General features: G+C 45.2%; 3 protein-coding genes, 2 long non-coding RNA genes and 9 other non-coding genes across 19 annotated transcripts; 9 read left to right on the top strand and 5 right to left on the bottom strand.

The window, feature by feature from the left end:
• Positions 1-1,408: 1,408 nt before the first annotated feature.
• LOC101066516 (synaptoporin) lies at positions 1,409-7,391 on the top strand. Of its 2 annotated transcripts, none has more exons than XM_029826510.1 (6): positions 1,409-1,650; positions 1,772-1,837; positions 5,904-5,980; positions 6,071-6,269; positions 6,351-6,542; positions 6,623-7,391. In XM_029826510.1, the coding sequence occupies exons 1-6, from the start codon at positions 1,633-1,635 to the stop codon at positions 6,836-6,838; spliced, it is 768 nt and encodes a 255-aa protein (XP_029682370.1). In that variant the 5' UTR covers positions 1,409-1,632; the 3' UTR covers positions 6,839-7,391. The 2 variants fall into 2 exon arrangements, with proteins under 2 accessions (XP_029682370.1, XP_003973634.1); XM_003973585.2 differs by having other exon boundaries at positions 1,451-1,650; positions 5,856-5,980.
• LOC115246838 (uncharacterized) lies at positions 7,056-11,187 on the bottom strand. Of its 5 annotated transcripts, none has more exons than XM_029826511.1 (4): positions 11,049-11,187; positions 10,640-10,967; positions 10,331-10,515; positions 7,056-7,462 (listed from the first exon to the last, which is right to left on the bottom strand). In XM_029826511.1, exons 1-4 carry the CDS (start codon positions 11,168-11,170, stop codon positions 7,384-7,386), a joined length of 714 nt encoding a protein of 237 aa, XP_029682371.1. In that variant the 5' UTR covers positions 11,171-11,187; the 3' UTR covers positions 7,056-7,383. The 5 variants fall into 5 exon arrangements, with proteins under 5 accessions (XP_029682371.1, XP_029682375.1, XP_029682374.1 ...); XM_029826515.1 differs by lacking the exon at positions 7,056-7,462 and adding an exon at positions 9,139-9,629; XM_029826514.1 differs by lacking the exon at positions 7,056-7,462 and adding an exon at positions 9,139-9,369.
• trnaq-cug (transfer RNA glutamine (anticodon CUG)) lies at positions 7,706-7,777 on the top strand. The gene has a single exon. It is a non-coding gene; the product is annotated as a tRNA-Gln (tRNA).
• Positions 8,193-8,264, top strand: trnaq-cug (transfer RNA glutamine (anticodon CUG)). The gene has a single exon. It is a non-coding gene; the product is annotated as a tRNA-Gln (tRNA).
• trnaq-uug (transfer RNA glutamine (anticodon UUG)) lies at positions 8,603-8,674 on the top strand. The gene has a single exon. It is a non-coding gene; the product is annotated as a tRNA-Gln (tRNA).
• Positions 9,139-9,210, top strand: trnaq-cug (transfer RNA glutamine (anticodon CUG)). Its single transcript has one exon. It is a non-coding gene; the product is annotated as a tRNA-Gln (tRNA).
• trnaq-uug (transfer RNA glutamine (anticodon UUG)) lies at positions 9,549-9,620 on the top strand. Its single transcript has one exon. It is a non-coding gene; the product is annotated as a tRNA-Gln (tRNA).
• trnaq-cug (transfer RNA glutamine (anticodon CUG)) lies at positions 10,100-10,171 on the top strand. Its single transcript has one exon. It is a non-coding gene; the product is annotated as a tRNA-Gln (tRNA).
• A 241-nt stretch (positions 11,188-11,428) lies between the features above and the next one.
• Positions 11,429-12,009, bottom strand: LOC115246841 (uncharacterized). The gene is made up of 3 exons (XR_003885932.1): positions 11,953-12,009; positions 11,658-11,717; positions 11,429-11,545 (listed from the first exon to the last, which is right to left on the bottom strand). It is a non-coding gene; the product is annotated as an uncharacterized lncRNA (long non-coding RNA).
• A 228-nt stretch (positions 12,010-12,237) lies between these two features.
• On the bottom strand, positions 12,238-12,667 carry LOC115246839 (uncharacterized). The gene is made up of 3 exons (XR_003885930.1): positions 12,617-12,667; positions 12,434-12,511; positions 12,238-12,355 (listed from the first exon to the last, which is right to left on the bottom strand). It is a non-coding gene; the product is annotated as an uncharacterized lncRNA (long non-coding RNA).
• A 2,104-nt stretch (positions 12,668-14,771) lies between these two features.
• Positions 14,772-14,843, top strand: trnaq-cug (transfer RNA glutamine (anticodon CUG)). Its single transcript has one exon. It is a non-coding gene; the product is annotated as a tRNA-Gln (tRNA).
• A 338-nt stretch (positions 14,844-15,181) lies between these two features.
• On the top strand, positions 15,182-15,253 carry trnaq-uug (transfer RNA glutamine (anticodon UUG)). The gene has a single exon. It is a non-coding gene; the product is annotated as a tRNA-Gln (tRNA).
• Positions 15,254-15,419: 166 nt separating this feature from the next.
• Positions 15,420-15,492, bottom strand: trnaf-gaa (transfer RNA phenylalanine (anticodon GAA)). The gene has a single exon. It is a non-coding gene; the product is annotated as a tRNA-Phe (tRNA).
• Positions 15,493-16,350: 858 nt separating this feature from the next.
• LOC101066286 (G-protein coupled receptor 22-like) lies at positions 16,351-27,011 on the bottom strand. The gene is made up of 2 exons (XM_029827424.1): positions 26,818-27,011; positions 16,351-18,723 (listed from the first exon to the last, which is right to left on the bottom strand). The coding sequence occupies exon 2, from the start codon at positions 18,610-18,612 to the stop codon at positions 17,095-17,097; it is 1,518 nt and encodes a 505-aa protein (XP_029683284.1). The 5' UTR covers positions 18,613-18,723; positions 26,818-27,011; the 3' UTR covers positions 16,351-17,094.
• Between the last annotated feature and the right edge of the window lie 236 nt (positions 27,012-27,247).

Below are 27,247 nucleotides of genomic sequence, written 5' to 3'. Positions count from 1 at the left end.
CTCTGTTTCCCTCTTTCTCTTTGATTTAGACGCTCGGCTGAGGAGGCTTTCCAGGCGGGTTTGGGTTCACCTGCAATCAAACGTTCTCGCACACCCTCCTGACTGGTTGCAGCAGTGATTCACGTGAATGTGCACACACAGTCATGCCCTGGATATTCTTAATTTGTTGCTCTCCTTACTAGTGTGCTCTCTCTTCCTCTATCTCTCCACACACACACACACACACACACACACACACACACACACACACACACACACACACATACTGGCCCTTTAGCTCCTATACCCAGGTGCGTGGCTCTCTGGGTCTTGAGTACACTTTAAGTTTCCTGAGATGCGTTTGGACACCTGTCAGTGTGTGACAGGTTATTCTCTCTCAACCCCTCGAGCGAAATAAAACCTGTTCTGTTCCCCCCCCCCCCCCCCCCACATTCACAGTGAATGAAAAGGGACAGGTAGCGCTCAAATGCTATTACATTGCTTATTATTGTTGCTATTGTAACTAGCGGTCATCCTGATTGTCATTGTTGCAACAGTATTAGTTTATGTAATATAATGATGATTTTCTGTGATATATATATATATAACTCATATTTGGGTTTATTTACTCACAGCCAGGCCTGAAATCCAATTACAGTGTAGATAATAACAAACAAATTCTGGCTTTAAAGCATGAATTACCCAAGAGAATCTTCCGCTCCGTGTTCAGAGCCTCCTGATTTCACGTGGAGCAAATATTAGCGGGTCAGAACCGGCGGTTCCTAATCGCATCGATGGAGCCCTGCAGGCGGTGGGAGAGTGCGGGAGGGGGCGAAGGGATGAATCGAGATAACGTGTGGGAGTAAATGGGGAGATTTACATCAACATGGGCCGCGATCGTCTTTCATTTAAGATCCTTAAACCATGAGTTTCCAAGCCCAAATCACTGCATCATATATAAAGGGAAAAGGTCATGTGTTCGATTCTGGGTTAATGGAGTTTTGGAGTTTGCCCGTGTGGTGGTCCTCCAAAGGGCCAAAAATATTCAGTGGCCCTGGTCAGAAATTTCAAAAGCGAATAATTAGATGTTATTTGGAGGTTTTTCAACAGAAGAACATTCATTTTCATATATTTAACAAGTTAACTATCAAAATAACGCCATCAACAATCCCTGTAAATATGCTTTATCATTCTGACCAGTACGGGATCCATTTAATGAATGTTCCAGGAACCTGATCGATTGAATAGACACCATGTTTGTTGTTGCTAAATGTTCGAGCCATTTCCCCCCAAAATAAATCTGATCACGTCCAATGCATCAAAATCAACTGGCGACTTCAATTGCTCAATCTTTAGGTCGGCAAAAATCTGGAAAAGAATTTCCAAAACTCTCTCCAGGAAACACGTTAATAACCATATTTTGTAAAAACACACAACGAATCGGTTGCTCTTTGTTGACAGCGCCTGTCTCCATGGCAAACCGCGTCCTTGGGAGAGAACCAGACTAAAGGACTCGGCTGTTTCCGTACGGACTCGGAAACGGAGCCGTCGGAGAGAAACGGCAGGAGCGTCCACCGAGTCTCGGCTTGTTGTTCGAGCGCCTGTTTACATCGATCTAAAGAAGTAGGACAAAAAAAGTAGCTCGTCGGTGAGATGGACACGACCGATCAGGTGCGTAAAAGCAACGAAGCAAGATTACAGTTACTCCTAAGTGTGTTAGATTATCATTCAAATTGGACGTCGTGTTCTTAATTGGTCATTTAAATGACATTTGCTCTCTGTCCGCCTGCAGCTCGCGTCTATGGGGACGTTTCATGTGTTAAAACTGCCCCTGGGCTTTATCCGCGTCCTGGAATGGGTGAGTTAGAACTTTGTTGTTTTTTCCCCACCCCCGATACATTTATTTATGTGAAACAATAAGAGCAAACATATATGCAGCGTTTAATAACCGCCAGCGTGTCGACTCGCGTGTTTGCTTTTCGAGTCCACAAATTGGTGCAACTTTATCGCATCGGTTCAGATTTTGGTGCGTCAGTGCGGGTGTATATGTGGGTTCCACGGAGTGATGGACCAAAACCACCGCGCCCCCCTGGACTAATTCGACTAAATTGCTTACGTTTATGTAAGGATTTCTTTCTCTCTCTCTCTCTCCGTTAAACCACCGAAACCAGGGAAGCGAGTGTCCTGCGTATTTGAACCAGCAATTCGCGCCACTCCACGAAATTGTCCCAGTTTCATTCCAGTGATAACAGGGGCCATCAGTGGTCCTCGCTCCGCTTGGATCCAGTCTTTACTACCTCTTTCCGCCTCGCTGCTGGCTCTGTAGATTATTGTACTTAGCGCATACAGTTGAAAAGCCTGGAGGCAGACGGAGATGTGTGGTTTGCTTTGATGTGACTTCAGAAAATGCTGCAGCCATGAGGCTGTTCAGCCTGGGCACAAATGGACTGTGTGTGTGCGCGTGCATGAGCGCGCGCGCGTGTGTGTGAGAGAGAAAGAGAGACATACAGCTCTGGTATTTTACTATTCAACCCCCCCCAAACATGTACAAATGGAAATGAAAATGGCAGAAAATCCTCTTCTGTGATGCTAATTTGGCCCTGTGATCTGAAGGAACTCCAGTTCTGGGATGGAACTCAGGATACTTTCAGACTGAAACGATCTGGAGTCTGACAGGCGGAGCGAGCTGGTGTATTTGTGTTCTTCATTATCAAAAGCCCTGCGGTACATTACAGTCCTCGCTCCCACACCAGCCGACACACACGTCTCCTGTGGCCCCAGGCCTGAAAATCTCCTCCACATTTACGTAACGCTAACGAATCCTGGTCTGGATGGGTGACTGGTGTGGGTTAGTTAAAGGTTATGTTTTTGTCTGTTACCGAGGATGGAATCTGTCGTTAGAAGGACTTCTAACTCTGTGTGTGTATGTGTGTGTGTGTGTGTGTGTGTGTGTGTGTGTGTGTGTTTTGTGCTGCTCTGGCAGTGGCTGGCATATCCTGCTGTAACAGCTGTAAGGTCGCCTCCTCTCCAGCAAGGACCAACTCATGCAGAAGCTGTCCTTTGAGATGTGCCCAAACTCTTCACTTTGTGTGTGTGTGTGTGTGTAGGTGTGTGTGTGTGTGTGGGTGGGTGTGTGAGTGTGAGAAAGAGCAAAACTTTGCAGTTGATTGAGCCCATGAGGCAAAAGATATAGCTGTTTTTTCCCCCACACGCGGATGCATCTTTGTGGTTGCTGCATCGTCTCCATGCAGGAATTTTAGAAACACTCTTTCAGCTCAGCAGCTTCCTGGATCACAGCAAACTTCAGGGTGACCCACAGAGAGAGAGTCCTTTAAGAGTTTGGCTTCCGAGTCAAGCAAAGCCCGAAACAATTGTCAGTGATATCCTCCTCAACATTCTACTGTATGGCAGTGTCTTTTGCCATATGCATAAATGTGTGTGTGTGTGTGTGTGTGTGAGTGTGAGTGTGTGTGTGTGAGAGAGAGAGAGCACTTCTTAAAGGACACGTGTAATATTACATGTACGGGGGTAATTTTGGTCTTTTGCTGTGATTTTTACATGCGTCTGTCAGCAGATTTTTACTTAATGTTTGAGAAATATTTTTGCAGACAAACACGCTCACACACACTCACGCACGCTCACACGCACGTGGGGGAGGGTGATGATGAAAAAGAGGCCTCAGCTGCTGCTGTTACATGAGAGATGACACATCAAAGATCTGCCTTCTGTCAATCAAACCACCCAATTCCCTCTGACATGGGAAGAGACCGGGCAAGAAAACGTGCCCCTTATTTTCGACGTCTTCGGGATGTTGCCTCGTGCACACTCGGCGTGCACACTTCAGTCTGTCAGGGTTCAGAAAGGGAAACCATTTTTTAAAGGTGCCTGTTGTTGGGTAAAAAGAGACGGTTGGGAAGATGCATCCAGACCCCCCCCCCCCCCCACCACCACCACCACCACAGGAACGGATTAGTCTCCACTAAATGAGCTTGTGATTTTGTTCTATGGTGCTGCTGAAGCACAGATCAGGCAGCTCTCACAGGCAGGCTTGTGGTTATCACATGGGCTTTCTGTAATTTAGCAGCCAAGATAAGGCTCGACCGCTTAATGAGGTGCAGAAACCGGGGCGTCGTGTTGAGGTGCCCCATCCCCCGTTCTCATCTCCTACCATTTACACGAGGGCCCATCTTTATCCAGTTAATAGCAGGTTTTAAGGGTGACATTTCTCATCGTGCACGTTCCCAGTTTCTGTTTATTTGTCGGTCTTCCTCGTTCGGCCTCCATGTCCGACAGCTGCTCTCTGTTTTGTGTGTGTGCACACGTGTGTGTAGCTAATGCATTTGCCTGAAAGTGGGGTATTTTTACACTCCAGTCTCGTACGTTTGCACACGAATGAAACTGGGTCTTTCAACACTGACTTTAACAAGGACAGACACCATATTGAGACTATATGTACAAATAAAATGGTTCTTCAGTGCAGATAAGCCATAAAAAACAAGTGCAATTCACAAGGTCCATAGTGATAATGGAGCAGGACCTGATAATGGAGAATATGATGAGCACACTCTGATCTAATCGGTTTCTTTGATCCAGTACAAGGATGCAGAAAGCTGGACGCTGTTTTGGAACAGCATGATCTCGCTGACATGTCCGGTGACTGGGAATAGCTGCGCTGGCAGAAAGGAGCTTAACATCATATCAGCACGATGATGTTGTTGACTCCTTGAACCACACGCGTGCTGATTTCTCTCTTTCTCGAAGGGAATCAGAAGCTGTAGCTTGTTAGCTAGTCAATCCACATAAACCTGAAGTTAACTTGAAGACTTGTTTCCCCCGGACACTCGACCTGCATCCCGTTGTTACAAAATGCCCAGATAATTTAGGCAATTATATCTTTTCGCCACTAGATGGCGGGAAATCGCAGACATATTTCCCACTGTTTGCCTGATGGCATATCAGACCTCTTCTCAACATCATTCGAAGCCATGATAGCCTATTTTGATTATGCCCACTTACATTTCAGTATATGCAAATGAATATTACCAGAAGTGCAGTGGAAATATCTATTGATGTTTTATTGTTTTGTTTGCAATGCAGACCATATTTTATTTGTGTTTTTTTTCTCTCGCGCACGTGTTCCCGAGGAGCCCCAGCTGGTAGAAGCAGATAAACAGGCGGGGGCACAGGGCTTAGCACCCACCCTTTCACACAATGCCACGCTCTCCTGTTCAAAGGCCCCAGTCAGAAATGAGAGGGGCTAAACTCAGTCTGATAATCACAGAGAGAGGGGGCATCTGCATTAAGAAGAGGGGGAGGGAGAAACGCTGACGTTTAAATGGAGACGCCTGTGATAATTATGCGGCAGTACTTATTCTCTTCCCTTGGTCACTTCTGCTATTTGTTGGGATGCAGATGACACCCATTAAGCGGCTCTTGTGGCATTTGTGGTTTAAATCACAGACAGATAAGAACAACAAAGGTAACATTGACATGTGGGAGAGAGCTCCATCTGATTCTGATCATACGGTCTGGTGACAATGACATTTATCACTCTTCAGCTATCGACGCGTATTCATATCTGCACAGTGGACCATCTCCTCTGGGTGTATTGAGTCGTCCAGCTGTGAGATCTGATTGTGCCCAGACTCCTTTGTAGCCTCCAGATGTGCTGGAGGTTCAGACATTTAAGACGTCTTCTCGGCCTTGCTGCTGGCAAGAAGCTCCTCCAGTTCCCTGTGATCTGGGGGGTGGGGGTGGACCCAAGAGTCGGGTCTGATTATGGTGATGGTGGTGGGGAGAACTCTGGAGGCTGTTGAAGCTTTATATGGAAATCTGTTTAGAATATGCATCCCATCCTTTTTGCTCATCTTCTTCAGCTTTTTGCCATTTTTGCCTTTGCGACTTGTGGGGGTTACTCCGGACAGCTGAGGCTGAGCGTGGACTGCATGGAGAAGGCCAGGAGCAACCTCAGCATTGGAGTCGACTTTGCGTATCCATTCAGGTGACTGGTGGACTATCATCAAGAACATCCCCCCCTGACAGCGAGCCGGAGGCTCCTGACGTGACCCCTGTTCCTGTTCCCCTGTCTCAGGTTGCACCAGGTGTCCTTTGAAGCCCCCGCGTGTGAGGGGATAAGGAGAGAACGGGTGTTCCTCACCGGAGACTACTCGTCCTCCGCAGAGTTTTTCGTCACCATTGCTGTTTTTGCCTTCTTGTACTCCCTCGTGGCCACCATCGTCTACATCTTCCTTCAGAACAAGTACCGCGAGAACAACCGGGGGCCGCTCATTGTGAGTGCGGCGGTCTCTTAAATCACTGTAGCTTGGCTGTCACCCTCCTTTGATGGTGTGGCGGTGTTTTGTGTTCCCCAGGACTTTGTGGTGACTGTCGTCTTCTCCTTCATGTGGCTGGTCAGCTCCTCTGCTTGGGCCAAGGCCCTTTCTGACGTGAAAATGGCCACCGACCCAGACGAGGTTCAGCTCCTCGTCTCTGCCTGTAAAATCCCGACTAACAAGTGTGGATCTGTGCACGGGCCGCGCTGGTCAGGCCTCAACACCTCGGTGGTAGGTACCTAGAACCCAAATGTCTTTGTTTGGTATAGGTGATTATTTAGTGCTGCTGACTGTCACATTTGGTCTTTCAGGCTTTTGGGTTTCTTAACTTTGTCCTCTGGGCCGGGAACATCTGGTTCGTCTTTAAGGAGACCAGTTGGCACAAAAATGCCGCCAAACTTGCAGGCCAGACGTCAGAGAAACAGGCTGGAACCTTTGGCCAGCAGCAATACAGCCAGGGAAGCTTCAGTCCCCCATCTGAGTACAGCCAGGTTGGAGGGCCTACTTCTTACCCCAATCAAATGTGACCCCGCTTGCCTCTTCTGTGAACAGTTAAATATTGTTTTTAAAAACGTTACACTTATTTTAAGTCAGATGTGTTGTTATTGAATGTCATAATTTCTGTATTTTAAAAAAATCATAGAGGCAGTTTCTCTCTCATTGTGAGTGTGTGTGTGTGTGTTTTTGTGTGAGTGTGTGCGTGCGCGCGTCCGCTCATGCACTATGGGTTTACAGTTTCATGTGAGATGTTGTCTAAGAGCCATATAGTTATGCGTAAACATGTGTTTTTAAATTTATAAAATGTTTCTTCACCATAAGTGTAACGACTCTAAAGGTTTATAGAAAAGTTTAAGTTTTGACCTGCAAATCTGGCAGCAGATGTTGTTTGACACTAAATCATTCTTGTAGGTGTTTATTTATTTATTTGTTTGTTTGTTTGTTTGTTTATCTGGCCTCCCTGTCATATGGTTGTGTCATTGTAATGATGATAATATGTACAACATTCCATTTAACAACAATAGTTTTGGAGCATGAATGTTTTACATGTCAAAAAATAAATAAAACACAGTTTTTACCAAACCCCCTGTTGTCTGCTCGGATCTCTGAAGCTGATTCGGGTGAGAATTTCCCCGTGAAAGGCAGCAAAACGTCTGAAATATACAGTATTTCAGGGTCAGAATGAAGGCGCCTCAGTGCGCGCTGGCGCCACCTGGTGGCGACTGCTCGCACTGAGCAAAAGCGGTGCGTGTTTCAGGCTTCATGACCATCCACCAGATCTTCGCGTGGTGTCTTCATTCACACATAAGGAGACACCGTGTGTTTTAGGGAACAAATAACTATAGAAGAAACAACTAGAAACAGCGAAATTATATCTCATAATTCAACGTTTACGTGGTTCCATGGTGTAATGGTTAGCACTCTGGACTCTGAATCCAGCGATCCGAGTTCAAATCTCGGTGGAACCTGATTTTGCCCGGTTCACAAATATCAATAATCTGCAATGTCATCACTTTCATAATAGAGTAACAGGAAAGTAATTGTGGAACCAAAAGTCTTTACAAACGCCAGAAGCTTTTTTTTTCTTTAAATATGTCCAAATAAACAAGAAAAGCACGACGAGGAACTTTACTTTGAATTTGTCATCTAGCTTCTGTCTACTTCAATAACTATATGCATCTTCTTTATGCAAAGGTTTATTTGGAAATTAAGTTTTGAAAATGTGCTAAATGCTGTTAAAATGCTTAGAAACCAGTTTCTCACACAGGCAAACATAATCAGAATCGGTCCCCCAGTAGCTCAGACTGGATACCTGAAATATCTGAAAGACCTCAAGAGGTGTTCAAAATATCTTGCCTGAATGTCCTGCTTGGTGGTATCTGAGGTTCCATGGTGTAATGGTTAGCACTCTGGACTCTGAATCCAGCGATCTCAGTTCAAATCTCGGTGGAACCTTTACTTTTTAATAATTGCTCATGTTATACAGTGGCTGAACAACATTTAATTGCATCCATCTCAAAAACATTGTTGTGGACGAAATTGGTTCGTGCAATATTTCATTTGGCCAGCAGAGGGAACCATCACACATACATTTGAGTCAAAAAGGGATTTAACCTGCACATTGGATAAATGCAGTTTACCGTGTGTGTTCACCCAATTCTGGACGGGTCTAATGGTTCACCCGGGACATAAATAAAAAATATAATTTCGAGATTTTTTATTTAATTTTTTATACATCCAATATCCAAGAATTCTAAATTTATTCTTACAACTTTCTAAGAAGGCTAAGAAATGGTTCCATGGTGTAATGGTCAGCACTTTGGACTTTGAATCCAGCGATCCGAGTTCAAATCTCGGTGGAACCTGGTTTTGTCCAGTAAACAAATATCAATAATTTGCTTATAAAACGTTGCCTGGTCTGTCCATTTTCCCCAGCCGGACACTCCCCAGATAACCTGCAATGTCATCACTTTCACAACAGAGTAAGAGTGAAACCAAAAGTCTTTACAAACGCCACAAGCTTTTTTTTTCTTTAAATATGTCCAAATAAACAAGAAAAGCACGACGAGGAACTTTACTTTGAATTTGTCATCTAGCTTCTGTCTACTTCAATAACAATATGCATCTTCTTTATGCAAAGGTTTCTTTGGAAATTAAGTTTTGAAAATGTGCTACATGCTGTTAAAATGCTTAGAAACCAGTTTCTCACACAGGCAAACATAATCAGAATCGGTCCCCCAGTAGCTCAGACTGGATACCTGAAATATCTGAAAGACCTCAAGAGGTGTTCAAAATATCTTGCCTGAATGTCCTGCTTGGTGGTATCTGAGGTTCCATGGTGTAATGGTTAGCACTCTGGACTCTGAATCCAGCGATCCGAGTTCAAATCTCGGTGGAACCTTAACTTTTTAATAATTGCTCATGTTATACAGTGGCTGAACAACATTTAATTGCATCGATCTCAAAAACATTGTTGTGGACGAAATTGGTTCGTGCAATATTTCATTTGACCAGCAGAGGGAACCATCACACATACATTTGAGTCAAAAAGGGATTTAACCTGCACATTGGATAAATGCAGTTTACCGTGTGTGTTCACCCAATTCTGGACGGGTCTAATGGTTCACCCGGGACATAAATAAAAAATATAATTTCGAGATTTTTTATTTAATTTTTTATACATCCAATATCCAAGAATTCTAAATTTATTCTTACAACTTTCTAAGAAGGCTAAGAAATGGTTCCATGGTGTAATGGTCAGCACTTTGGACTTTGAATCCAGCGATCCGAGTTCAAATCTCGGTGGAACCTGGTTTTGTCCTGTAAACAAATATCAATAATTTGCTTATAAAACGTTGCCTATAATTAGAAAGCCCGGTCTGTCCATTTTCCCCAGCCGGACACTCCCCAGATAACCTGCAATGTCATCACTTTCACAACAGAGTAAGAGTGAAACCAAAAGTCTTTACAAACGCCACAAGCTTTTTTTTTCTTTAAATATGTCCAAATAAACAAGAAAAGCACGACGAGGAACTTTACTTTGAAATTGTCATCTAGCTTCTGTCTACTTCAATAACAATATGCATCTTCTTTATGCAAAAGTTTCTTTGAAAATTAAGTTTTGAAAATGTGCTAAATGCTGTTAAAATGCTTAGAAACCAGTTTCTCACACAGGCAAACATAATCAGAATCGGTCCCCCAGTAGCTCAGACTGGATACCTGAAATATCTGAAAGACCTCAACAGGTGTTCAAAATATCTTGCTTGAATGTCCTGCTTGGTGGTATCTGAGGTTCCATGGTGTAATGGTTAGCACTCTGGACTCTGAATCCAGCGATCCGAGTTCAAATCTCGGTGGAACCTTAACATTTTAATAATTGCTCATGTTATACAGTGGCTGAACAACATTTAATTGCATCGATCTCAAAAACATTGTTGTGGACGAAATTGGTTCATGCAATATTTCATTTGGCCAGCAGAGGGAACCATCACACATACATTTGAGTCAAAAAGGGATTTAACCTGCACATTGGAGGGGGATCCACACCAGCCTCCTGGAATCTTCTCATTAGACCTGCAGCCATCAGGTCCAGGCCTGCTCCCTCCTGAGCGGTCAGCACACTCATGAGTATCTGGCCATACTCATTGCCAACTGAAGTCAGCCAGAGTGCTGTCCCCTTTGCCGTCCCTGCCAACTTCTTTGTGATCTGAAACACATAAAATGTATAGGACCTCCGTGATGATGATTGAGAAAAATGACACTGTGCTAATTGCAATGATATAATAATATATATAATGTCAGCAGACATTTTTAGAAATATTTTTAGTAACCTTTTTTGTGGAATCCATTTTTAAAATGGACCCGTACACGGATGTGATCCGGGCCTGGATGTCCTCCATCCTCGTCAGGATGTCCTGGCTGTAAACTGACAGCAGCCACTTACAGCTAGGCACCACAGCAGGTTGTGGAGGCTCAGGGAAGACCATGGGCAGCAGTCCTGGCCGCTGGAGGAAGTCCACACACTCCGTGGTGAACCGTGCCACTCGGTTCAGCCACTCCTCTGTGTGGTTCTCCCTCAGCTGCTTCAGGACACGAGTCGGACTGTTGCCCAGTCCTCTGTCCCGCAGAAGCCGGATCACCCTTATATCACAAGCGTACCTTGGATATAGATAGAAAACATATCAGTAAGAATATTGTACGAACTTGTGTGTAAGACATGGCGAGAAAGAAAATACTCACTTTCGTGTAAGGATGACCCTAAATTCTGACCGATGTGCCAGGTCCAGCTGTGTGAGCACAGTCTGGCTCCATGACACATGGGAGGATTTACACTTATTGCAGATTAAAGTTTCTGCCACCATGTTGTAGGTCCGATCTACATCCAGTACCTGCCGTGCCCTCTTATGCAGGCCCGCACCAGTTAGTTGGTGCAGCCCACAGCCCTGGTTGGGACAGACCACCTTCACCTTCCACAACTTGTACGGCATCCAGACAAGTGGATGGGCGAAAAAGCGGTCTGGACCTGGAGCCTGATTATACACCTCGCTGGGCTGAGGTGGGAAGTACCAGAGCTTCAGGTGGTCCTGAAGCTCCAGCTTTCCCTTGGGTCCAGTTCGGAAAAGCCGCTTAGAAATCCATTTATGGTCTTCAACCGGCAAGGTATTTGACCATAAACGGGGCAGCTGATTTCCTGCTGGTGTCCCAAGAGTGGACTCAAGAGGGCTGGAGGCAGCAGTCTATACAAAAGACAAAACAGAACCAAATCAACAAAACGACAATACAGCCGACACTGTTAATGACCACATCTCATGCTCTACACAACATTAAATTTAATCTAGTATTACTTACAGACACAGTGGCAGACACTCCTGAAGAAGACGGGGAACTGTGGACAGCAGCTGGTGGAGTCTGTAGACAAAAGGAAAAGAAGACACTCACATTTGTGGCAATCTGATTTACATTATAATTTACATTCTAATCACATTGCCATTGAATCTGATGTTTAAGATATTAGCCTGCTGTCATTTTTCACAATTAGAGCAACATTTGCACTTTGATTGCTCTATTATTTCTCTCTGTATTTGTTTTATAGGTTTAGGTTTGCTTGAGTTGTATTTGAGAAGTGGTTTGTGTCACGACTTACTGGGGCAGCGATACTGGCTGGAGGTGGGGTCTGGCTGGAGGTGGGTCTGGCTGGAGGTGGGGTCTGGCTGGAGGTGGGTCTGGCTGGAGGTGGGGTCTGGCTGGAGGTGGGTCTGGCTGGAGGTGGGGTCTGGCTGGAGGTGGGTCTGGCTGGAGGTGGGGTCTGGCTGGAGGTGGGTCTGGCTGGAGGTGGGGTCTGGCTGGAGGTGGGTCTGGCTGGAGGTGGGGTCTGGCTGGAGATGGGTCTGGCTGGAGATGGGTCTGGCTGGAGGTGGGTCTGGCTGGAGGTGGGGTCTGGCTGGAGGTGGGTCTGGCTGGAGGTGGGGTCTGGCTGGAGATGGGTCTGGCTGGAGGTGGGGTCTGGCTGGAGGTGGGGTCTGGCTGGTGCCAGCAGTGACTTGGGTCTGTGAAGCATCGCAGTCCATCTAAGTCTCTTCTGTTATAGCTGCAAATATTACTATTCCATTTAAAACCCTACATACCTTTGTAAACTTCCGCGCCATGCTTAAATTTGGAGTTGCAGCTGCAACATGTCTCCCTCCGAATTTTGACTTGTTGAACTGAATCAAAATAAAGCAAAAGATATCATATATTGTCAAACTAAAAGTAAACAAAATGCCAAACCATTATTGTCAGTTTTTAAATGTGAATAACTATCCAAATACCATTGCCGGAGCAGGAGCAGGAGCAGGAGCAGGGACAGGGGCAGGGGCAGGAGCAGGGGCAGGGGCAGGAGCAGGAGCAGGAGCAGGAGCAGGAGCAGGGGCAGGAGCAGGAGCAGGGGCAGGGGCAGGGGCAGGAGCAGGAGCAGGGGCAGGGGCAGGGGCAGGAGCAGGAGCAGGGGCAGGAGCAGGAGCAGGGGCAGGGGCAGGGGCAGGGGCAGGGGCAGGAGCAGGAGCAGGGGCAGGGGCAGGAGCAGGAGCAGGGGCAGGGGCAGGGGCAGGGGCAGGAGCAGGAGCAGGGGCAGGAGCAGGGGCAGGACCAGGAGCAGGAGCAGGAGCAGGGGCAGGAGCAGGAGCAGGGGCAGGGGCAGGGGCAGGGGCAGGGGCACGGGCACGGGCAGGAGCAGGGGCAGGGGCAGGACCAGGAGCAGGAGCTTGAGAGACAGCTGCTGCAGCTGGCTGTGTGTGTGAAGATTTGACGCTCAGATCAGCAGCACATGAGTAACACACTCTACTGTATATAATAATTTATTGATACTATAATGTTACTGAATCATTACTGCTAATAAAGTAACGAAACTACAGCGTTGTCAGTAAAATAAGTGTGAAATAGACTTCCACCCCCCCCCCCCCCCCCCCCCCCAATCAAAAGTCGCTCCACTGTAGTAGCAGCAGTGGGGGTGGGGGTGGGGGAGTACAGACCACAATGTAATAAAGGAGTAATTACTCCAAACCGCTAATATGTCACAAGCGCACACTTTATCCGATGACTCTATTGTAGTTTTGCAAAAACCCGTCGACGTATTTGCAACTAGCGGCTAGCGAAGACTCGCGAAACGCGAACATATAACACGACGACGACATGACAACTTCGAAAACAACGCTAGTTCTCCCGAATGTTATATAATCGGCCATTTCGTATGTGTCGCTAAAACACTCACCATGTCAATATTGTTTATTTTCCGTTTTCTACCAAGAAACGAATGAAGTGGTTGCGCGCAATTAAAGCTGCGAAAATGAGGAGGTGGAGCTTGAGGTGGATCAACCTGCCGGTTGTCCAACATTTGAGCGCTGTGATAGGTCAGTAGGAGCGGAATTTTGGATTCACCAATCATATCGACGGAAATGTTGGATTCACCAATCATATCCACGGAAATGTTGGATTCACCAATCATATCGACGGTGATTGATTTATACCTCCAAAATTTCCCCGGACGAGTCCAGCTGAAAATCCAAAGTGACCATTACACCATGGAACCACTTCTTAGCCTTATTAGAAAGTTGTAAAAATAATTATAGAGTTCTTGGATATTGGATATATAAAAAATAAATTAAAAAATCTCGAAATTATATTTTTTATTTGTGTCCCGGGTGAAACATTAGACCCGTCCAGAATTGGGTGAACACACACGGTAAACTGCATTTATCCAATGTGCAGGTTAAATCCCTTTTTGACTCAAATGTATGTGTGATGGTTCCCTCTGCTGGCCAAATGAAAGATTGCACGAACCAAATTCTTCCACAACAATGTTTTTGAGATCGATGCAATTAAATGTTGTTCAGCCACTGTATAACATGAGCAATTATTAAAAAGTTAAGGTTCCACCGAGATTTGAACTAGGATCGCTGGATTCAGGACTTTAAATCCAGCGATGCGAGTTCAAATCTCGGTGGAACCTGGTTTTGTCCGGTAAACAAATATCAATAATCTGCTTATAAAATGTTGCCTATAATTAGAAAGCCCGGTCTGTCCATTTTCCCCAGCCGGACACTCCCCAGATAACCTGCAATGTCATCACTTTCACAACAGAGTAAGAGTGAAACCAAAAGTCTTTACAAACGCCAGAAGCTTTTTTTTTCTTTAAATATGTCCAAATAAACAAGAAAAGCACGACGAGGAACTTTACTTTGAATTTGTCATCTAGCTTCTGTCTACTTCAATAACAATATGCATCTTCTTTATGCAAAGGTTTCTTTGGAAATTAAGTTTTGAAAATGTGCTACATGCTGTTAAAATGCTTAGAAACCAGTTTCTCACACAGGCAAACATAATCAGAATCGGTCCCCCAGTAGCTCAGACTGGATACCTGAAATATCTGAAAGACCTCAACAGGTGTTCAAAATATCTTGCTTGAATGTCCTGTTTGGTGGTATCTGAGGTTCCATGGTGTAATGGTTAGCACTCTGGACTCTGAATCCAGCGATCCGAGTTCAAATCTCGGTGGAACCTTAACTTTTTAATAATTGTTTATCTTATACAGTGGCTGAACAACATTTAATTGGATCGATCTCAAAAACATTGTTGTGGAAGAATTTGGTTCGTGCAATCTTTCATTTGGCCAGCAGAGGGAACCATCACACATACATTTGAGTCAAAAAGGGATTTAACCTGCACATTGGATAAATGCAGTTTACCGTGTGTGTTCACCCAATTCTGGACGGGTCTAATGTTTCACCCGGGACATAAATAAAAAATATAATTTCGAGATTTTTTAATTTATTTTTTATACAGCCAATATCCAAGAACTCTAAATTTATTCTTACAACGTTCTAATAAGGCTAAGAAGTGGTTCCATGGTGTAATGGTCAGCACTTTGGACTTTGAATCCAGCGATCCGAGTTCAAGTCTCGGTGGAACCTAATCTTTTAACTGGAAAACGAATTATCAAATAATTGTTTTGTGCGAGAACTTTTTAAAACAGGCGAAAGTGAGAATGGCCACAGCTTTTCAGGGTGTAGCATAAAAACGCAGCTGCTGCGAAGTAAATCTGAGAGATTCCCCTACTGAAAAAAGGAGAAGCCCTAATGCCGAAACCCGGGATCGAACCAGGGACCTTCAGATCTTCAGTCTGACGCTCTCCCAACTGCGCCATTTCGGCCCGTGCGCTGCAGTCTGCCATCCGTACACGAGGGGGCTCTCTTGCGTCGCGTTAAAGCAGCACATACAGTATGATCTGTAGTCCTGGGCCCACCAGCGTAGGTTTGTGTCCTACGGGCTGCATCCCACACAGATGACCTCCCCCCACCACAACGCAGGGGTCTGTAGCTCCTCTCTCCCACGCAGCACAGAACCCACGCAAATCAGCACGCTGGCAGCTTTTCAGCTCCCGCGCGCAGCAAAGAGAGGATGTCTGTGGATTCTGTAGGTGCCCGGTGCCTACGGAGGGCATCTGCTGGACATGTGAGCCCCCACTGAAACCGGGGGACGAGTTCTCATCGGCATCGCCATGACAACGGCAATAAGACAATGCTGAGACATATTGCTGTACCTACTCATTGTGTTGCTGGCTGCTGTATGCAAAAAAAACATATGCTGTCTGTGCTTTAACAAAAAATAATTTAAAAAAAGATTAAAAGGTGTTTTTTTCCCCTTACAGGAGTGGTTTTTTTGTACTTGATGTTTTTGTATGGCACTAAATCACTGTTGATCATTATGTGACCCATATGAAGAGTGCTGCGGCTACCCTCATCATTATGAGGGAAAAAAGGCTCAGTACAGCAACAGCCTAAGGCAGCATAAAGAGCCCTGAACGTGACTTTGTGATACCATTTCTCTCCACCTCTTTGGCATCCATTATCCTCAGAAACAAAAGCAGCAAGCTAAGAGTTGAGACTTTCAAATTCGTGGACGTAATTCATCATACCAGTGCGACACATTAATAGAAAAAACATCGTGACAAGAAGAACAACACATCATATGTGTAGAGTCAAATATACAGATATGCAAAATACACACAGTCATTTTATTTATTTGCTCATATTTATTATTTACAGCATGTACATGGATCAAATTAGCACTTGTAACATGACTGAAAACTAGAATCATCACCTAAAATATGTTTTCTGTGTATTTAATCCAAAAGTGCTTGTGTTCTTATGTGTCATTAAACATATTGTCTTATAATAGTTATAGGAATCCATCTCCAACTGGCCAGTTTATCTCAGCGTTAGCTGTCAAAACAGGGAAATAGTTATTTTATTGTTTACTTTTATTTGTACAAAAGATGTATAAAAAGCCTGGAAATGTTTTCAATCTCTGTGCTAACTGATCTATTCTCTCCATATTTACAGACGGTCGTCCATTTTTCTACCAAAGATGTGAAAATACCTCCTTAAGCCTTCTGTCACATGACATTTATACAAGACTTTAGCGCTGACTACAAGCTTAAGCAAATATACATACGTACATGTTTAAAGCTGCCATCCGCTTGTTAAATACCTGCAAGCTCTATCATACAAATTCAAACATTAAAACAGTGGAAACATAAAATTGCGTTTAACATTTGTCCGAGTTTTCGGGCTGTGTGCCGTTGCCTGAGGTCGGCGTTAGCTGCGTTTTTCTTTTGGTGGTTATGTTAAAAGTCACGCCGGAGCGAGGATGTTTATTTTAGCATTGTTTGCTGTGGCCTCATGCACAGGTGACTTTAATTACACCGAGAATTGATTTAGTCCTCTTTAATTAAAGGAGGCTGGTGAGAGTCTCACAGGACCTCAGCCAGGCAGCGGTCGGTCCCGTCACTCGCTTCCAGGCGCACCTGCCGGTTGGTTTTTCGGTTCTCCACCCAGGAGTTGTGGATGATGGTCCCCCCTGGTGAAGGGTCCACTTGGAGCAGTGAGACCACCCTTTTTTTGACCTTGGCCCTGAGGGCACGCCGCAGCTTCTGACGGGTGAAGGCATAAAGCAGTGGGTGGGAGATGGTGGTGCCATAGGCCAAGGCCAGGAACCAGAGGCGTACGCTGATGAGAGCGCTACTCGGGCCCACACCCAAGATTAACACGTTGGTCACGGAGAGGGGGGCCCAGCAGCCAAGGAAGGTGGTGATGATGATGAGGGACATCTTGAATACTCGTCTCTGACGCTCCCGTCGGTCCCTGTGGCGCCGCACCGCCCTCCTGAGGGCAATAATGGCCGACACGGAGGCTTGGACCCCCATGGTGGTGGGCATGTGCCTTGCAGCGCCCGTATCAGATGCAACCAGTGGGGCGGAGGGGGACAGCACAGGGGGGGAGGTAGCTGTCGGGGTGGGGGAGGAGGCGAGCGGCGGGTGGCTGAGCTGCTTGGTGACATCCGTGGTGCACTGCTCCACACCCGCCTCCCAACACTCGTTCGAGCCGACCCCGGATTTCTTCTTCTGTAGCTTGTGGAGGCCCTTACAGGAGGAACCCCTGAAGCGCTGGCTCTTCTTCATGTGGGAGCCGATTCGGATGTTTAAAGCTCTCAGTATTCTGGAGTAGGTGAACAGCATGACCAAAACGGTGGTGAAGAAGACCGGTATCTGCAGGATGAGATGGTACTGCATACTCAGGCTGGCGTGATAGCCATGAGCACCAATGCACAGCAATGTCCGATTGCGCCACGTCCGCAGCTCTCTGTCATGTGACAGCGAGAAGGGTGTCCACTGTCCATTATCCCCTTCACCGCTTGTCCACTGTAGCTCCAAGAACGGGATGAAAAACACAGCCACAGAGGTGACCCACACAGCAGCCAGGAGCAGCGACGCTCTGCGCGTGGTCAACAACCTGTTGGCTGGCCGAACTGAAATGTCGTACCGGTCCAGGCTTATCACCAGGATGTTGACCGCTGTGGCGATGCTGGCAAATGTGACGCAGGCCTCATGGAAGCAGCAGAGGACAGCCAGGTTGGGTCCTGGTTCGAGCAGAACAACAACCAGGGTGAGGGGCAGACACAGGAGGCACACCGCCACGTCCAACACGTGCAGGTTCACAGTCACCATATTGCTGACCGAGTCCACTAAGTTGGACTGCGAGCAGTAGAGCACCAGAACCGTCAGGTTACTGCTGAAACCCAGCACCAGCTCCAGCATGAGGAGGGCAGTGAGAGGCGCCTGGAACCCCAGCGAGTACGGCGTGTACTCCGACACAGGACTGCTAGAGGAGCCTCCGTCCTGCCCCTGAAAGACTCCCATTCCCTCCAGACTGGCTGCCGTCCCAGCCCAGTCAGTGGTGCCTGGGCCAAAGGTGTAGCTGTCTGTCTCCATGACGACCTCTCAGCCTTCGTATATTTTATCTGTCACACCAATGATGAGGTCCCATGATGCACCAGCCCAAGCCTCCATGATAGAGGGACGAGTAACAGCTTGGAGGCGGCACTGCGGAGACAACAACACAATATTGATATTTAAAAAATGAGCTGCAAGAACAGTCAAAAATTATCCGTCCATTTATCCGTTCGTCCGTCCGTCCGTCCGTCCATCCATCCATCCATCCATCCATCCACCCATCCATCCATCCATCCCCAAACAGGACAGGTGTTGCATTATGCATTAATACAACCTTCAATCTGTTTCCATTCAGGATCTCTGATTACATCTTTGGCTTGGCCACAATCTGAGACCTGCACACATGCTGTATGAGAGGCTGGCAGCAACAATGGGCCATCATAAATGTGCTGCAGACCTCAGGGGAAAGGCAAATTAAATGAAGTCAAATTATCAGGCCCACAGGCAATCAACTCTCTCATTGGAACGCCACAAACAGCACAACAAATTAAATTAGGTACTTTAAAACTGACCTCATCAGAAGAAAGGGAATAAGTGAGGTCACTCTTTTGTTATTTGTTTGATCCAATTGCATATTATTAACAATGTTGGGGGAAATGTCAAATCTCATTCTGCAGTCTGCCACTAGGGGGCGAGAAAACCACTTGTGAAGTGCAAATATGCTAATCCCGGTTTGCTTTTAAATAAGCAAGAAACATGCACCAAAAAAACAAGTTTAATAAGCATAAGTATAGAAAATCACTCATTCTGCAAACCTGTGAACACTGAAAAAAGAGAAAAAAGCACCTCATCTGAAAATGTGAACGCTACTGAAGAGAATTGTGTTTATTTTATTATCATGTGTTGTACCATATGTTTCTGTTTTTTGTTAGAACCGCTTTAGAAGTTAGGAATGGTAGAATGTTTAGTAAGTGAAATAAAGGTCAGTTGACCCTTCCTTGACATGATTGTTGTTTAGACAGTTGTAATCAGCAGGAGACACTCAGACGGAAGTGTTAAACCCCATCATAAAACTTGACAGAATAGTTTACTGGTGTTGATAAGTTCCTCTGGAAGAAGGTGAACTATGAACTGGCCATTTGGGAGACAACGGAGAACAAGGACTGTGTCAGCATCCAATGGGACGGGAAGAAGAAGACAAGGTCATCCAAGAAGAAGGACTGGATTGGACTGAATTAGCATCAATAATTTACATATGTGTTTCTATAAAAGACTGGGCCAAGGGATAGTGAGATGGTCAGACTTCATGCCCTGACAATTGACTCTGTTATTGTAGGGTTATGAACTGGCCCGGAGCTCTGTAATATTTGTATCTTGAATTGGTTCTATTTGCTAAATACATTTTGAAATTGGCATTTTTCTTCTTGAAGTCTTCATTCAAAGAACACGCGGATTAGCAGTGACACACGAGAGGTACTGCAATCCAACACTACCAACACATCAATGTCTGGATCCAAACAGTCAGTAAAAGCTGTAGTTGATCAGCTTGATTAACTTACTGGCTACTTGCACCTGCACGAAATCAATGGAATGATTAAAATCACAGCTTCTTGTCCTCTAAATGCATCAAGAGGAAAGCATAAGGAACACAGAAGAGAAAGTCCACGCGCAAATAAACTCTGCTCCATTAAACCACGGACTCCTTTTCTCCCGGTTTCTGTTTCCAAGGCAGCCGCGTTATAAAGGGCGTTGAGTCGAATGAGGGCACAGGTGCTAGAGCGCAGAGGCACATGACATCGAGACCTCTGTCACCAACCTGTGAACGACAGTAAGAGGGTCGAGTGGTGGAGTTAAAATAATTCCTGACAATGACAAAGCGAGCTGGAGGCACTGAGGATATTTACAAAATCACACGCTGCTGCGCTGTCATTGGTCTGGTGAGGAGCACAAATAGTCACGATCTGTTTCTCGTTTTCTCTGAACGTTGTGGATTCAGCAGGATGTGGGTGGAAACTAGGGTCTCCCGAGACCAGCAGCAGTCGTCTTTAAACTATTTCCAGCAACATACGCAAATTACTGACATTATGGAAGCCTGAAGCTTCTGTAGCACCGCATGTGTCGGTGAGGAGGAGGCCGGTAAATGGATTTGTGATTTAGTGTGGAGCTATATGACAAATCTCCCAGGAATATAAGGGGACAACAGGGAATGGGAAGTGGAAAAAAAAACACACGGCTGCGGAAAAACAGCCAGCGAAGATCTGCGTGCAAGACGCAAAGAGCGTGATCTCCCGTTGAAGGTTACTGGCTGGTCGGGGACTGAGAGCAGGCAAAGGAGCGTGTAAACACACTATAAAAGAGAATTTCAGTATTAAAAGTCAGTGGATCGTTAAAGGTTTGTGAGCTTTGACACAACGTGGTACATTTGAGAAAGCAGAAGAAACATGTTAAAACCACGTGAGCAGCACTTGTAAACAAAATGTCCCCAGGAGCAGAGGTTTCTCTTCCCGCAAGCCTTACATCAGCCTGTTCCTAACCTCTGCTGCCATTAGGTCCCCAAAGACCACTTCAGTCACAAAAGACCTGGCCGATGATTGCCTCAGCGAAGAGCGGCAGGATAACTGCAAAGGTTAGATGCTTGGCAAATGGACAGATATTGCAGAGGTGGCGGGAAAAGCAATCTGGCTGCATGATGCGGCGACGGAGAGGAGAGCACTTTAATGAAAAATGTTACATTTGCGAAGCCAAACTTAATAAATTTACCTGATTTTAAAACCATTCAGGATGAGGTTGCAAGAGCAGGGCCCTTCATCAGAAAGAAATGCATCTTCCTATTGTTTTTTTATTTTTATTTGACTTGAAGTACATAAAAAATGCTGGAAAATCTCCATTTTAAAGAGCTATAAAAGCTCAGTTTAGGGCATTCCTGGATATTTGAGGGGTAGCACAGCAACAAATGGATTCATGCTGAAGTCCAACATGCTGCAAAGGAACCAAGTTCCATAAAAACTGCTGACCGCTGACCTGCTGATACTGTACTTCTTAAGCTAGGATCAGCAACAGCTAGCATCACATCACACTGAATTTGCACAAAAGACAAAATGTGTTGCTTATTTCACCTCTCAGTTGATATTACCAGTGCAAATGCAACTACAAAAAAATGGACATAAAGCAAAGTAGCACCCAGAGGATATATATATATAACTATTTTCTATTGACATTTTCTATTCCTGTGACTATTATTTGGAAAACTGACCGCTGTGAACATCAGAGTAGTGTACAGGGGAACCCATTCTCACTCTATTTAACACTGCAATGCACCCCTCTGGATCTCATTCTCTGTCACAAACCGGACACGTTAGTAGCAAAAAGGGAGCCTGCACGTCAAAAAATGAACCACAACGAATTTATCGGAAAATCTCAAGGAAGCTTTAACTCAAAGGGCAATTTTATTCTGAAACCAGTAAAAGCAAAGTATATCATGAAGCAGCAGCCTCAGACCTGAGAGTGAGACTCGGGCTAGTGTGAAGCCAGGTGTGTTGCTTTTAATCGCGCTCTAATTAAGCCTCCTGCAAGTGGAAGAGGCTCCCTGGGGAGCGGTGACTTAGAGAACAGCTTTGCTGAATGCAATGATCTCACTTCTAGCCTGACATATGGTGGGCCAGGAAAATGTCACATCAGAGACATTTAATCAGCTGTAACATGTCGCAGCAACACCTTCCGCCTCTGACAACAAATTCTGACTCCATGTGAGAATTAATTTTCAGTGGTGAAAATGCCGTGAAATGGATGAGAGTCTGCTCATCGGTGCCTTCGGCTCACAACTATACCAGGTGTAATTACACAGGTATAACAAACTCATTAAATTACTTATGTTAAAAACTTCTAAAACAAAATGAATTTTATATAAACACCTATATATATATAGGTGTATATATATATATATATATATATATATATATATATATATATATATATATATATATATATATATATATAGTCTATAAATATGTTTTATATATAACTGCATTTCATTGATTAAATGCAATCATTTTTTATGAGTTAACCTCTTGACAAAATTTTGAATCTTCAGGTATTGAAGTGAGTTCAAACCCAGAACCTCTACAAAATGGCGATGACTGGATGACCAGCTATCAAGGTCTCATCGGGGAGGGCAGTTCTGGTTGCACACCCACACCTCCTGACTCTATAAGCCTGCAAATCTGAGGAGGCAACGGCGCAATCGCTACCCGTGACATCGAAAACGAGAAAAGGCGTAACACGAGGCGGGAAAACGTTTACCGCTGCCCAGATGTCACACTGGTATTTCCCAGAAGAAGCAGCACAGAGATTAAAAAGATGAATGGCAGCGAAAATAATCTGGCTATTCCTTCGAGACGAGCTAGCGGGCTGCAGAAATGACGCAAAGCGAGAGGACGAGCAGCAGGAATACGCACATGGATATTACTTTTTAATGGGATGACTGTCGCAAAAATGCAATAGAAAGATCCCAATAAAACAAGTGCAACAGAATGGTCGAGAAGAATGAAAGTGTGTTAAACAAGAACTTCAGCAGCCGGATAATTAACTTCTCTACCGGCACCAGAGGGATATCGACTGATGATAGACGCCGTACCACCACTGGAACACTCTGGTCTGGACCAATTTGATTCTAATGAAAGGGGAAAAAAATGATGACTTTGTTTGAACCCCACAGTTTTGCCCTCAGACGGTGCTGTTGCCACAGAGCTCTAACAACTAGATCTGCTCTGATCTGGATGTTTTACATCAAGTCTTTGTTGTTTAAAAATCTGATTTGCCACAGCCCCGGCTCCCCGCCCTGCCTGCAGCGCTGGGTCGACTGGAAGAAATGCTCATCAACATGTAAGAAGCAGAGAGGAAAAAGAAGACCGAGGGGACATAACAGCCGTCCCTGGTGAGTGTTAGTGCGGAAAACAAACAAAAAAAAACACGCACACACACACACAAAAACACACATGCACGCTCCAAACCCCTTGTTGCTCTGGTGTTTGTAGCAGGCGAACACAGATGTGGCTGCTTAGGGTGCAAAAGAGGAATTATCCACCTCAAGAGCACAATTGTGAAATCAATTCTCTCATTGTAATCACAATTTGAAGTGAACAACAAAAAAAAAAGAATTGGAAAAAAAATGGCAGTAATTCACACTTGCCTTATTTTTAGTGAGTTTTTATCTGTGCTGCCACAAACAAGCCGACGAAAACTGACCGAAAACTTGCATCACTATTATGGATTCATACCTGCAGCCACATATTTCACAGGTTTGACATGAACTTCATATCTGAAAGCGTCACGGTTACACCGGTCTGGAGTAAATTTAGTTTCCTTCATTAAGATGCAAAGGTATGCTTTGAGTTGCCTGAAAAAAAATCTAATCAGACCATCAATTCAGCCGAGGGAAGCTGCAAGAAGGCTCCAGTATTGGTGGCTGCCCCGGAAAATCTAAGGATCGTGGCAGCCGTTGGTTTAATCCTGGGCTCATTTCCATTAGGTGCCACCAGAATGTGTCCTATATGGGAATAAATATAAGTGGCCTCCCTACTGAGACGCCAAAATATGCTCTAGCCAGCTAGCTCACCATGATGGGGACTAAAATGGCAGAGCAGTGCAAAGTTGCGAGGTGTCCTGCTGAGTTTAAGTGGTCTTGTAATGGCAGATAAATACCGAGTGGATGAAACTTTCATCCCAAGTCAGGCTCAGACATAAACGGATTACATGATGCGAAAGCGGAGGGTGGATTTCTCAACGAACGACATGCAAAATAGATACAAATAGAAGGCAAAATTCCCTTCTGTATCTTACTTCCTGCTTGTTTATTTCCTTTAACACACAGGACGGGACCTTCAGATGCACTGCAGCTGTTTCCAGATCAGTTAAGGGCGGTGTAGATGTAAATAAACGGCTCGGTACAGAGTTACGCAAACAAAAAGTGTCAAGAATCCTGCAACCTCATAGTGGCATAAAGTATGTGGGTGTTTTTAATTTCAACGTGGCTGCTGCGAAGGATCCTGTGTTCTCCTCTGTAGAAGACAACAGGACACAAAGACAGCTCTGCTGCTTCTGCTGCTCTTCCTCCATTGAGGAGCAGCGTGAGCATCATGTGCTGCACGTTGTCGTAATTTTATCCATCAGGTCTGTGTCTTAAAGGTGCGACATGTGGCGTGAAGGTCTGGGACACCCTCACACTGGAAATAAGTGTACATATGTTAAAGAGAGGACTTGAAAGGAGACTCCTTCCTCGTGCGTGCGTGTGTTATGTCACTAACCTGGATGCATCAGAGGTTAAACACTCTCATGCAAATTGTTGAAAAAAGGAATAAAGTGTTTTTTCCTCTTAATTATGTACATAAATGGTGCTAGACACAATTAGGGCAACGGTGGGAATATTAATGACAGTAACAGTCTGTCTTCTGTCCATTTATTGTTCTCCTCCCGATACTGTCACCTCCTGATCTCTACAAAGACACACACTCCTGACCTGTCAGGTTCCAGCAATTTTCAGACAATTTAAATGGACAGAGTGTTGTCCGTCATCCCATTAAAGGTCAAAAGGTTCTTTTTCCATTTTAAAAAAGTAATGGGATAATAATAACAGCATGATTACTGGTTAAAGTGATACCGTCATAATGTGTCTGCACCATTTTTGGACCCTTTAAATCCTCTCTGTTAACACGGTGCAGCAGAGTCAGGGGTCTGCTCCACTTTAATTGGGTTATTGACCCTCTGTCCAGGTTCTTTACAGCCCTTAATTAAGGCTGCCACTAAAGCTGCGTCTATACCTGCGGAGCAAATATCCAATTATGGTTCTGTCACAGTCATAAATATCTCGGTCGGTTCCTAATCAAAGTCATAGTTTGCCCCAAAATGCGAATCTTCTAATTAACATCTCAGTTACAGTTAATGTGTTCTGTTGAAAGTGCTTGAAATTTGAGTTAGAACAAGAACTAGTGGGACTTTTCTATACATAAATGTTTAAATCACGGTCGAAGGTGAGTGTCGAGGTGTGTGTAGAGCTGGAATTCAGCTGGGCCTAAAGTGTTCCGAGAATATTCTCTGATGCACGTGTGCTGTCCTGTTTACTGCCAAGCAAAAATATGCACGTGAGACCAACAGAAGAGAGCAGTGGTTGGGACAAATCAGTGAAGAAAGAGAGGTGAGGGGGAGGAGGGGGGAGGAGGAAAAAGCAACTGACAGATGACAAATGCCAAACAGGAAGCTACTTGAAGTAAAATAATGAGGTGATTTATCCACAGAAAGAGCCAATTAGAGGACAATTTTTCTATCTGCATGGATGCTGGCAGCAAGACAGGGAGGTGATGATGCGCTCTCCCTCCCTCTCATGCACTCAGACTCCCTGTCTTCATGTGTCCCGAAGCATTTGTTTATTCCTTCATTTACACTATCAAAGTTATCCACAGCGGAACAAGCGTCAGTGGTGACACAGATTAGAACACAAACCCTTCCATCCACACTTTCCACTCTTATCCCCCTCCTTCTCCTCCCTCTAACCCTTCACTCCTGCTCTTTCTCCTTTCAAATCTTCCTTACCCATCATACCACTAGTATGTCATTTGTTGGTCATTTTTCTTAACCCCCACATTAAAAATAGGGACAAAAATGCAAGAACAGGAGTGAATTCCAGTATGAATTATAATTATTCACTCTGTTCTGCCTTTAAATTCACAACTGAAGAACTCTTATTTAGTGCGAGGTGAGAGGGGCCACCAGAGAGCCTTTTCCTTCTCGGCAGCATATGCCTGTTTCTTGGCTGTTAAGTCACGCACGAACCAGGGCAACACGCGCGCCTTTGATGTGCAGGATGTACAGCGAGATGTTGCAGCGCGGAGTCTCTGAGGAGCGTGGGAGAAACACACAGCCTCGGAGCCCGCAACTGTGTCACGCACCTACTCCCACATCCAGCAGCTTTTCTGCTGGCAAAATCCAGAATCCACGGTTAAATCGATATTTTCCTGAAGTAATGCTGCACGGCAGCAATCTATCTCGACTATAAATAACTCAATTGTTTATGCGCATAAATTTGGTGGGACACGCGTTTGAATTTCCAAAAGTGAAACAGGCGCACGGAGGTTCCTTTTGAAATCCATAAAGATGCATCTTTTTAAGTGAAAATGCGAGTTTGGTGCTGCGGAACTTTGCGTTTGGGCGCAAAGGAGACAGATGTCAATGCACAGAAACTTGCAAACGTACCTCTGGAGTGCGGAAAGCGCGCTCAGGGATCCAAGCCCGCAGGCAGGTGTGTTGATGGGAAGCGTCCCTCCTGTCCTGGGCAGGAGCCGAGCACATGCTCAACGGCAGCGGCAGCTCCTGCAGCCGGCTGGACGGACGGATGCGCGCAGCTCAGCCTCCTCTCGCTGCAGACACGGCTGACTGGAGGAAGGAGGAGGGGCCACATCCGAGGAAGCGGTCGCTCACTTCACATCTTTTCAAACGTTTAGGAAAAAGAAAAAAAACCCCGGAAAAACAGCTGTTTTCACACACTTTAGCAACTTGAACAGATCTGATCTCTCCAAGGTCTTCTGGCTCCTCTTCATCCATTATCACATGTCCTGTTAAGAGCACGCGCGGACACACTTTGATTTATACAAAGTTACAAAAATTGATTTATGTCCAATCAGAT

Source organism: Takifugu rubripes, chromosome 19 (genome assembly GCF_901000725.2).
Source record: "Takifugu rubripes chromosome 19, fTakRub1.2, whole genome shotgun sequence".
In the NCBI taxonomy this organism is placed as follows: Eukaryota; Metazoa; Chordata; class Actinopteri; order Tetraodontiformes; family Tetraodontidae; genus Takifugu; species Takifugu rubripes.
Note: the sequence above shows the minus strand (reverse complement) of the source record. Positions and strands in the feature narration are given on the sequence as shown.